The following is a 12,099-nucleotide window of genomic DNA, read 5'->3' as shown; positions in this document are numbered from 1 at the left end:
TCAGCCTGCCAATGCAGGAGACACAGGAGACTCGGATTCAATCCCTGGGTGGGGAAGATTCCCAGGAGTAGGAAATGGCAACCCACTCCAGTATTCTTGCCTGGAAAATTTCATGGACAGAGGAGCTTGGCGGCCTACAGACCATGGGATCACAAAAAGTCAGACACAACTGAGCACACACACCACACTTTAACTCACTAGCTAACAGTAGAATAAAACTGAATTTGTTTGAAGAGCACTGTGGAACCCTGAGAGCTCAAAATGTCCATTCTTTTACCAAAGTGGCCTAAATAATGTATCTGGGATTCATTTGTGTACCACGTAAGAACAAAGTCCTTGCAAATTCTGCTGAATTTAAGATAAAAAGTGTTTCCAAAGTATTTGTCAGAGGACTCTAAAATGTCTACAAAAAAAATAAATGTCTACAAAATAATGCTCTTCAACCAAGATCACTCGATTTTGTACATATTATGCTCCAAGCCTACTGAAACCATTTAAGAATGATATTCCTCTTAAGATATCACAAACACACACATTAAAATCATATTCTTTTCAATATAAAGACTTACACGTTCTACTACTAATTTAGGCCTGCTTTCCAAAGAAGGCCAACATGCGACCCAATAGTTTTCAAAAACAAAAAGGGTTCCAGAGAAAGGAGGGGCGGAAATCATAAATGTAACCATTACACAAAAGTAATGCTTGGCATAAATCAAACAGAGGTGTTGTGTTTTAACATAAACTCTAAATACCAGGACTGAGATTTAACAAAAGTATAAGCAAACAGTAATTTGGAACAAGTAGGCAGTCAGAGTGATATATCCTCAAGAAGGAAAAGAAAACTATAACGGAATTGAAATCTTATTTTATATATTAGGAAACAGAGAACCCAGAAAGGTTAAATGATTTGTTCCATATCATAGTTAATGGTAGATCTTACCAGAATCAAGTCTTCTAATTCTAAACCCAATGTTCTACTCAACCACCAAAAATAACTGTGGACCCCGAAGTTCTAAATGCTCTTTTATAATCCAGTTCTTCGTGCTTTTCATTTTACTGTGCCCTCTGTGTTATTCCCTGACTGGTTAGAATAACCCTCATTCTAAAAGAAAAAATCACTTTTTTCAAATATCACACAGGGAAACAAATTTTTAAACAAGTAACAAAAGTGCACACCTCTTGAAAGATGACTTCCCAAGTTTCCAGAAGAGATTTTAACCTCCCTCTGACAAGCTCAAAGATGGGGCCAGAAACCTACCCTCCCACTGCCAACAAGGTAGCTCATTCCTACGTAAATTACGTAGTTTCCACATAATTTACGTAGTTTCCAGGTAAATTAACGTTCATCAGACAACTGGCATCATGTGCGTCTGCAATCAACACTAAATTCTCAACCTCTCGGCAAGGAAGACCACAGGTCCCTCAGATCAAGAATAACATCAGCAGGGCGAAAGGGAAAAAGCGTTTTGGAAAGAACGTTCATAACTTGATTCTTCAATAGCAAGAACCATCCAAAAACTCTTTGAAGCATTTCCGCATCTATGACATCTCAATTCCTGAAAACTGGCTTCCCTGGTGGCTCAGCGGTAAACTATTGAGCCTGTGCTAGACAGCGGGGACAGCATCTACTGAGCCCACCCGCGGCAACTACTGAAGCCCAAGTGCCCTAGAACCCCTCCCCCTGGGCTAGAAGAGAAGCCAGGGCGATGAGAAGCCAGCGCAACGCCCCAAACGAAATAAAAACAATAGATTCCTGAGACTGAAAATAATTTGGGAAGAACAAACTCCCACTCCAGACCTGCTAACCTTGATTAATAATATACACCTGACACAAATGTTGTAATTAAAACCTAGTCCTTCTAAAACATTAATCACACTTTTATCCAACTCACAAAATCAGTTACTTCTGCTCTTAACAAGAATCCTGAAACCAATCTCATGTTAATTATAGATTACACTGCAAATGAGAACCAAATGAAAGGTGTCAGTCATTAAAGCTTTACAAGTATTACAAAGCAAAAAACGTGGCTTTTATGTAACCATAAAAATAACAATGTATATATTGCATCTACATAGTGAGAGTTTCCTACCAGCCCTGGAATAAAGAATTGTATCTCTCCAGAAACAAAGATCCCTGGGACATACCTGTTACTGACAAAACCAGGGTCTGGATTTGGGTCCAAATCATTGTGATCTGATTGTGTTATCTAATCATAACCTGATCTGATATCGTTCTACAAAAAAACCATCTCCCTTTCCTTGAAACAAAAAGTGGATCTTAAAATATACTTTTATCTTATAAAATAAAAAAAAAATGGATCATACAACAACTAAGAACTCTCAGAGGAAATTTTAATTAAAAAAAAAATCACTCTCTGTTGTTTTCAGGGATTTCACCAATAATTGAGGGCCATCCCAAATGCTCATTCTCTTTTTTAAAGAATCTGACCAGACTGACTTTGAAGTCATCATCAGACCAGTCACTGAACAGAAAAATCCAGGGGAAAACCCCTAACAGGGATTAGCCCGAACTTTATATTTCCTTTCCAGAGCTGGAAATAATTGCGTTTGGAAAGTCCCCCAACAGAACCGTATTTGCAACACTACAATCCAGCCTCAGGTGTGAATTTAAACCAGGAGACGGGGCAGTAGTAGTGGGGAGAGCGAGGAAAAGACAGAAGGGGGTGCACACTGGTCCAGGATCTCTGGAGCCCGCCAGCCGCCGCACGGCCGGCAGACACGACTGGCAGCTACGCACACCAGAACCACCACGTTGCAGGCCGAGAACAGAGCTTCGCGCTCACCCTTGAAGGTGGCACTACAGAGCCACCTAAGAGACACGGGCATTTCATTGAAGACTCAATGAGAGTGAATCAAGAAGCCTGCGCTAATGCAGCTCCCAAAGCTTCCAGAGTGTGCGTGTGCGCGCGTGCGTGCGTGTGCGTGTGTGTGTGTGCGTGCGTGTGTGTGTGTGTGTTGCGGGGGGCGGGGGGGGGGGCGGTGACGTGGGTGGGACAGGGATGAAGGTAACGCAAAGAACTGAAGCAGCAGCGTCCAGAGTAGATAGTGGCCTGGCCTGAGAGAGAGGAAGCGGCCCAGACTGAAGAGGTCTGGACCAGAGGGGAAGTGAGGGGACCGGGACCGGCAGAAGCAACGAGACTGGATTGAGGAATTAAAGGCTGAAGGAAAGGGTGGAGGCCGCCAGACAGAGGCAAGTGGGCGGGGCTGGGAGATAAGCGAGGGCGGGACAAGGTAGAAAACGGGGAGCGGGATTGGGGGGGCGGGGAGAAACCAGTGAGGGGGCGGGGCTCAAAAGGGGCGGGGCGCGGAGGGGAGCAGCAAGGGGGCAAGTGGGGGGTGGGGGGTGGAGAGAGGAAGAGCACGGATGCGGGAAGGGGGAGAAACAGGTGGGGGGTGTTACCAGGAGGGAGAAGCCAGGGGGCAGGTGGGGGCGGGGGGAGACAGGGAAACGCCAGAGGATGGGAAAACCTGGCGAGAAGAGAGGGGCGGGACCAAGAGGGGAAAAAGAGGGGGGGCAGGTGAGGGGGGAGGGAAGAAATCGAGGGGGACGGAGGGGGACGAAGCGGGTGAGGGGCGGGGGCGGGGCCAGGAGGGGAGAAGCAAGGGGGCGAGGGGAGCGAGGAGGATGGGGGGGACGGAAGGGGTCCAGGAGGGGAGAAGTGAGGGGGAGAGGGGAGTGGGGAGGATGAGGGGGGGACGGAAGGGGTCCAGGAGGGTAACGTGAGCAAGGGGGCGAGGAGGATGGAGGGGGGAGAGAAACGGAGGGGCAAGGAGGAGAGGGGCGCATGGAGGATGGAGTGGGGGGGACGGAGGGGGTCCAGGAGGGGAGACGCGAGGGGGCGGGGCCGGGAGGGGGGAGCGAAAGGACCGAGTGGGGGGCCGGGGAGGGGAGAGAGAAGGATGGAGGGAGTGAGACCGAGGGAGGCCAGGAGGGGAGACGCGAGGGGGCAGGTCATGGGGGGAAGCAGGGAAGCCGGGGGGCGAGTGGGGGCGAGAAGCGAGGGGGCGGGGCCGGGGGCGGGGCCGGGAGGGAGCTGCGAGGGGCGCCCGCCTAGGGGGGCGAGCCGGTCCCGGGACGGCGGCCGGCGAGGGGGAGGGCCACCTCCCCGGGGCGCCCTGCGGGAAATTCCGGGGCTGCCGGAGGGGCCGTGCGGGCTGCGAGCGGGCGCCGGCGGGGGCCTCCTGCCGGCCGTACCTGTCAGACGGATCTTGATGCTGGAGCCGTTCCTCCGCGTCCCGGGGTTCGACATCTCCCGCCAACGATCGGGCAGCCGCGGATCCAGCGCCGCCGCCGCCCCCCGGCCCGGCCCGGCCCGGCCCCGCCGCCGCCGCCGCCGCCTCAAGGTTACGGCTCCGGGCTGGGCGCCGGGGTCCGAGCCGGGACACAAACTCCGCGGCCCAGGCGTCCGGGCGGCCGGCAGATGGTCGAGCCGGGGGATCGGCGCTCCACCCGGCGCCCCCGACCCTCGCTCGCTCCCAGCCGAGCCCAGTCCGGAGCCGCCGCCGCTGCGCACCACCACCTTAGAGCCGGACGCCCGCCGCCCTCGCCGCTTCCGCCGCCGCCGCCTCCCGGAGCCGCGCGCGCGCCCGCCGCCTTGCCGGCCCGGCCCTGCGCGCGCCCGCGCCGTGCGGCCCCGCGCCTGCGTGTGTGCGTGCGCGCGCCCGCGGGGACGGCGGGGCGGGGCTCGGAGCGCGGCCGCGTCGCCGGCCCAGCCCCCGGGCGCGCAGGGTTCCAAAGCCGGTGGTTGGGGTGTCCCGCACCGGGACGGAAGAGGGGAATCGCAGGCTGCCACCGAGCTCTCCGAAGGCCCTGGGGACCCGGCACGACGTGCGGAGCCTTGGCGGCCGGGAGCGAGCGCCGGGCACGCCCCGGGGCGGGAAGGACGGCGAGGCCCGCGTGGGGTCGTTCTCGTTCTCCGCCACTCTCCCACGGAACCGGTTTGCAGATGGGGACGTTGAGGTTCACAGAACGGCACCGATTTTCCAGGCCTCTCACTCAAGGCTCCGAGCTCGTGAGAGCTGTTGAAGGGGGGCTTACAGCAAACCGAGGTCTGTGATTACACCAAGCGCTTTGCACGAATAGGCGTGCAATTCCAGTTTATTTACTTTTAGTAAAGAGTCTCTTAAAAAGTGCAATTCAAGGGAGGGACTTCTCAAAGAGACAAAGTCCCCTAGGTGTGTTCTGGGCAACTAGTGCTCTCTCTTGACCCGTAACAAAGTTGCCAGAATCGCAGGAAGTGCCATATATGGGCAAGGTAAATGAGATGCGAGAGGCGGATAAAGAGGTAGATGTTGTCACCATCCAGTAAACAGACACTTGAGCCAAACAAAAAGGTAGCTTTAAGGCCCGCGTTTCCCTGCCTTCTGCTAACACTTCTCCCAGAGTTTCAGGGTGTAAAGCTCATTATGCTTTCTTCAGCAAACAAGCTCCTCTGTTGACCTGTTACAAAGAGGAAATACGTTGATAAGGAAAGCTGTGTTTGTTTATCAGACTTATATTTGACCAACTACCTGATTCTCTGGATGCCTTCTTTGGTCTTTGTCTTAAGGAAACCCTTGCAGCCATCCCCTGCAGCCGGGGACCTTCCTTGGGGTCACAGTCTTCAGAACAGAGCCCTCTTCCTAGAGCCCCTTGACATGCCCACCTGCCCTTGCTGAGCTCAAGACTCCCGAGCTGGATTCAAGGCTGCCTCTCCCAGCCTCCATCGGTGACTTAAAAGGACAGACCTAGGTCATTTCTATGGCCCCTTGCAGCTCAGACTTTGAGTGAGTCTAGTGAAATATCCAAGAACACAAGCTATGTTGAAGCAACAGAGCAGTGGATCCAGTATCCAGCTCTGTTTCTCTTTGAGACGATTGTCACTGAGTCCCTGGATCTAAATAAATCCATTTAGAGTCTGCAGTGCCTCAAGGTATCCCCATTCTACTTTCAGTCCAGTCAGTATTTCTCCCTTCGCTCGGTTCCCATATTCGAGGAGCCTCTTCTCTGTAAACTACACTAAATGTCTTCCTTTCTCTGCTTACCTGAGTGCTAGACCCTGTTCTTACGCCAGCTGTTTCTGACCTAAAAACCTTTCATTTCTTAACCTCATTGTTTTCTTTCTTTCCTGGATGTCCGGGCCTTTTCTTAATTGTTTCCTCAACTCCTGAGTCAGAAGCCTACTTCTGGAGGTTACTGAATTGCATTTTATTTACTCATTAGCAAGTAACAGGTGACTAGAGACAAGAAACATAAATAAGTCAGAGCTACAGCACTTGCAAGGCTCTGCTGAATGGCTGAAACAGACAAGACACAGTGTCAGAGGCGAGAACATAGATTACAGGACCACTCTGCCTCAGAGGAGAGAGATGGGGGAGAGCTCAGAAGAGTCACAGAAGATCTTGATCTAGGGATTTAGAGGCAAATGGAAGTCTTTGGGGCCAAGAAGTGGGGAAGGGCACCGTAGACAGAGGGAACAGCTTGTGCAAAGTGAATGCATTTTCTAGTGCAGGGTTCAGCGGCGGTGCAGTCACATAGCTTCTGAATCTTCTCTCCTTACACCAACTCGATTAAAAGTTGATGAAGATGATAGAAAGATGTTTGCCCACTTAAAAATCATCACCCACAATTTTGTGCTGAGGCTGTAGGCCAGCCTTATATCAAACTTAAGAGGTACCTTGAAGGACTTCCCCTGTGGTCCAGTGGTTAAGACTTCATGTTTCCAGTGCAGGGGACATGGGTTTGATCCTTGGTTGGGGAACTAAGATCCTGCATGCTGAGTGGCAAAAAAAAAAAAAAAAAAACCCAAACATCTCACTATACAAATATCCTCAATGTGTTCAATGTGCTTCTCAGCTCCAAATTAAACCTTAAAAAAAAAAAGTACCCTGATACCCAATCTCTGATCAAAAATACTCATAAAATTCCAGAAATTTCCCAAAAGCAGAACTTGAATTTGCCCTCTATACCACCAGCTATTTACATAGTATCTACATCTAGAGATGATTTCAAGTCTATAGGAATGTTGCTGATGCTGCTAACTCACTTCAGTTGTGTCCAACTCTGTGCGACCCCATAGACAGCAGCCCACCAGGCTCCTCCGTCCCTGGGATTCTCCAGGCAAGAACACTGGAGTGAGTTGCCATTTCCTTCTCCAATGCATAAAAGTGAAAGTGAAGTCGCTCAGTCTTGTCTGCCTCTTCGAGACCCCATGGACTGCAGCCTACCAGGCTCCTCCGTCCATGGGAATTTCCAGGCAAGAGTACTGGAGTGGGGTGCCATTGCCTTCTCCGATAGGAATGGTAGGTAGTTAGAATAGGGAAACAGGTTCCAAGATGGCAGTCAGAGGAAGTGGTAAGAAGTATGCAGAGACCAGACAAAGGAAAGGAAGGAGACTGAGAAAAGGAAAACCGCAGCTGGGGGTGAGAACCTGTTGGGGAAAATATGCCTAACACACCCCTTTCCCTGATGGGCCTTGAGCATACACCCTATCTGCATTCTCTTTCCTGATTGGTCTTCCGTGCAAACCCCATTTTACATGGGGGAATAGCAAACTGAGCCCCAGGAACCTCCAAAGTATAACCTCCAAAAAGTATAAAAAGCGAAGCCGAAACGGGTTGAGGTCACTCCTACCGGGGTTGGTCTGCTCTAACATCTCAAGCGTGTACTGCATGCCACTTACTTAATAAATCCTGCCTGTTTGAGCTGTCCTGGTCTGTCCTTTCAATTCTTTGCTACAAGACAAGAACGGAGGGCAAAAAACTGACCCAACAGGAAGATAGCTTAGGTTATATGCAAATACTATGCCATCTTATATAGTAAAAGGGACTTGAGCATCCAAAAATTTTGGTATCTTCAGCAGGTCCTGGACCAGTTCACCACGGATAGGAAGGGATGTCTACTCTCTCCTAAAGCATCTTGACAAATAGACAGGAAATGCCAAACAATTCTGCTGAGACAGAGACAAAGTTCAGTGAGTTTCTTTGAGTATCCTCTTTGCAATGACTTTACAGAAAGCAGTCTTGATCCAGCTTTCTGTGCAGGATTTGGCAACTGATTTTATTGCCCCCAGACGTTATCTTCCCTGACTCAGTGTTATTGGGCATTTGAAAGGTTTTCCAGTGGAAGAAAAAAAATCTCTTTGGATCTGACTACAGTAGTTCTTCTTTTTTGAGTCCCAAACTCTTTGAGAATCTGAGAGCAACAATGGAGACTTTCACCAGAAAAATTGATCTGTGCAAGTACACACCGAATTTTGCATCCCATTTCCGTGGATTCATGAACACCTGAAACCATTTATGGTTCCTGTAAGATCCCATAACTCCTAATCTAAAGGCAACGATCAAACGGACAGCATTGGGAATATCCCATATGTATGTGTTCAAGAGGACTTCCCCGGTGGCTCCGTGGTAAAGAATCTGCCTGCCCTCATGCAGGAGATGCAGGTTTGATGCTTGGGTTGGAAAGATCCCCTGGAGGAGGAAACGTCAGCCCGTTCCAGTATCCTTGCCTGGGAAATCCAATGGACAGAAAAGCCTGGCAAGTCAAATTCCATGTGATCGCAAAGAGTCAGACACGACTTAGTGGTTAAACAACAACAACAAAATTAGTAAGTGTAAAATGCATGTGCTTGTCTTTGCTTTGAAACCAGCAAGTTCTATGGCCCTAGGGAAATCTGTTTGGAATATCATGCAGGGAATCCTTGGTGGGAGTTGACAGCTCTAAAACATGCCTCTTGAGAAGACACATCTAGACCTGAGCTGGTGCCTCTGAGACCAGTGGCTACATCAAACTAACCTTTACAGTCTTTTGTAGATCTAGGATCTAGGATTCTTTTACTTTTCACCTAAACATCAAGTTTTAAAAAATAATTGTGAGACTTCCCTGGTGGTCCAGTGGTTGAGATTCCACCTGCCAATGCAGGAAACACTGGTTCAATCCCTGGTCCAGGAAGATTCCTCATGCCGCAGGGCAACTAATCCCATGTGCCACAACTATTGAAGCCTGTATGCCCTAGAGCCTGTGCTCTGCAATAAGAGAAGCCACTACAATGAGAGGCACATGGCAACTAAAGAGTAGCCACCCCCCCCACCTCAACAAGAGGAAGTCTGCTCACAGCAACAAAGACCCAGCACAACCAATAAATAAATAAAAATTTAAAAAACAATTGTGATTAATTAGCACATTCGTCTATTCTTTTATGCCCAGAAGGCTTTAGGATCTTTCTCTAAATTACAAACTAAACTTGATGCAAATCTTAGTATGTTATTATCATTGGTAAGGTTTTTTACTTGTTTTTTCTTATTGAAATTTTTATCGAGATAATGTTTTTAAACATGAAGTTGTAAAAAATAATACAGAGAGCTTCTAGATACTTTGCAAGTTTCCCCTAATGGTAACCTTTTGCAAAACTGTAGTATAATATCACAACCAGGGTGTTGACTTTGATACAGTCCAATCATGTTCATATTTTCCCAGTTTTACTTATACTGGTGTGTGTGTGCGCGCGCGCTAAGTTCTATACAATTTTAACATTTGGTAGGTTCAAGTATCCATCACCATGGTCAAAACACTGAACACTTCCAATGCCACATGGATTCCCTCATATTGCCCTTTTATACCCACACCTTTTGTCCCACTCTCAACACCTGGCAACCACTAATCTGACCTCCATTTTAAATGTTACATAAATGGAATCATATAGAATGTAATCCTTGGGGATAGATTTTTTTTTTTCATGCAGCATCATTCCCTGGAGAGTCATCCAAGTGGTTACAAGTATCAATAGTTCTTTCTGTTATACTACTAAGTAGTGTTCCACAGGATGTATGTATCACAGTTTGTCTAACCAGTCACCCTTTGAAGGACACCTGGACTAACTCCAATTTTTGGTTATTTCAAATAAACTACTATGAGCATTTGTGTACAGGTATTGATGTCAACAGAATTTTTCATTTCTCTGGGATAAGCTACCCTAGAGTATAACTGCCGAGTCATAAGGAAAGGACATGTTTCGTTTTATAAGAAACTGCCAAACTTTTCCAGAGTGGTTATAATGCTTCACTTACCTACAAGCAAAGCTCCTCAGCATTCTTGCCAGCATTTCATATTGCTATTTTTCCTTTCAGCCATCCTGATAGGTGTGTGGTCGCTGTGTTTTATGGCTGTGGAATTATTTGAGATATAGATTATTTCTTCAAATAGATGCAGCCAAGTAATTAGGGGAAATCCCAGAAAAATAATTCTAAAGTCTTTAAGGATCATAGCTGAACCCCACAGTTTGTGTTCAGAAACAAGTAAGGTCATGAGTGAAAATGAGAAAATAATTGAACTGCTATTATTCATTTAAAAATGTAATTTTGCTTAGAGAGTAGCTCCCACTTAAATTAGCAGTGTTCTAAGCAATTAAATTGATTATCCAAATAAAAGTAAGACACTGTGAAGAACATAGGCTTGATTTTAAAGTATCTTTGTTATTAATTTTTCATTTAAATGCTTTATTCTCTGCAATCACCCTCTGTGTTTTTTCAGTCCTTTAACTTTATTGAGGTTTTCAATGGCTAAGTCAAATATCTGTCTTAGTAAATGTTACATTGCACTTGAAAATATGTGGGCTATTTTAAAATATCTTTTGATATTGTTATCTATCATAATTCCACAGTGATAAGAAAACAGGCTCAGTATGATTTTAATATCTTTAGACCATAACATTTTTGCACTTTGTTTTATGTCCCTGGATATGTTCCAATGTATCCTGGTTTATAGTCTATGGAAACTTGAATAGAATTTGTATCCTGCTGTTGTGTAAAAGGGCTTCCCTGGTGGCAGACAGTAAAGCGTCTGCCTACAATGCAGGAGACTTGGGTTCAATCCCTGGGTCAGGAAGATCCCTTAGAGAAGGAAATGGCAACCCACTCCAGTACTCTTGCCTGGAAAATTCCATGGATAGAGGAGCCTGGTAGGCTATAGTCCATGAGGTCACAAAGAGTCAGACACAACTGAGCAACTTCACTCTGTGTGTGTGTGTGTTGTGTAAAAATTGTATAAATCTTAATTATGTTGAAATGGTTCATAGTGCTTTTCAGGTCTACTATATCCTTCTACTTTTCCAGTCATTCTGTTAATTTATGAGAGTCTGATATTGAAACTCCAACTAAAAATCTTAATTTATCTACTTAAATAATTGTATATATAGTGGAACCATATGTAACTTTGTTCTGTATTTTCCAAGTTTCCTGTAAATGTGTTATCCTACTTTCATAATTTAAAAAGTAAAAAAGAAAGAAAAAAAATTCAGACACAATGATTTTATTAGTAGTAAACAAAAGATGTCTACAGTTCTAGTCTATTCCTCTTTACAGATTACATGATTTCTTTGGCCCAGAAAAATAAGATTAGAAATTCTCTAAATTTGTTATATCTCATCTACAACATATAGGCAATAACCAAGGAAATCAACAAACCAAAGGAAATCTCAAGTAAGACCCCAAATCACTTGCCTGTTGGCTAAATATTTTTGCTAGTCTTACAGCAAGCTCGGAGGAAGTGCTTCTATATTCTAAGACAATGGTTCTCAAAAGTGTGGTCACCAGCGCAGCAGAGACACCTGGGGACTGTTAGGAATGCAAATTCTTGGCTGTGTGACCCAAGGAGTTCAAACAAGGTGCTCCCTGACAACCCAGAGGGGTGGGATGGAGTGGGAAGTGGGAGGGAGTTTCAAGAGGAGAGGACATATGTATACCTGTGAATGATTCACGTTGCTGTGTGGCAGAAGCTAGCACAATATTGTTAAGCAACTATCCTCCAATTAAAAATAAATTTTTAAAAAACCATTTTTTAGAATAAAAAAAAAAATAAGAAAGGCAAATTCTCCGGCATGCCCTGGCCTCCTACAGAGGCGAGCGCAACAGTCTGGTTTTGAACAAGCCGTCCAGGTGATTCTGATGCAAGCTCGGGTTTGAGAACCCCTGTGAAAGGCATCCAGTTGCTTTTCTAATGTCTCAACTAAAGGAAGACAGCAAGGAAGTGCAAAAATCCACAGCAAAGTTATGTTGGCCAGAATGTCCAAATCAATGCTAGGTAACCTTAGCAAAAAATGA

The 12,099-nt window shown here is 46.7% G+C and overlaps 1 protein-coding gene across 3 annotated transcripts in view; it reads right to left on the bottom strand.

The window, feature by feature from the left end:
- Positions 1-4,610, bottom strand: part of SMURF1 (SMAD specific E3 ubiquitin protein ligase 1) — an 89,806-nt gene extending 85,196 nt beyond the window's left edge. For all 3 annotated transcript variants that reach the window (XM_043915294.1, XM_043915292.1, XM_043915293.1), the window contains exon 1: positions 4,217-4,610. In XM_043915294.1, the coding sequence (XP_043771229.1) occupies positions 4,217-4,271 (55 nt within the window). In that variant the 5' untranslated portion in view covers positions 4,272-4,610. The remainder of the gene's footprint in view (positions 1-4,216) is intronic.
- Between the last annotated feature and the right edge of the window lie 7,489 nt (positions 4,611-12,099).

Source organism: Cervus elaphus, chromosome 10, assembly GCF_910594005.1.
Source record: "Cervus elaphus chromosome 10, mCerEla1.1, whole genome shotgun sequence".
NCBI lineage: Eukaryota > Metazoa > Chordata > Mammalia > Artiodactyla > Cervidae > Cervus > Cervus elaphus.
Note: the sequence above shows the minus strand (reverse complement) of the source record. Positions and strands in the feature narration are given on the sequence as shown.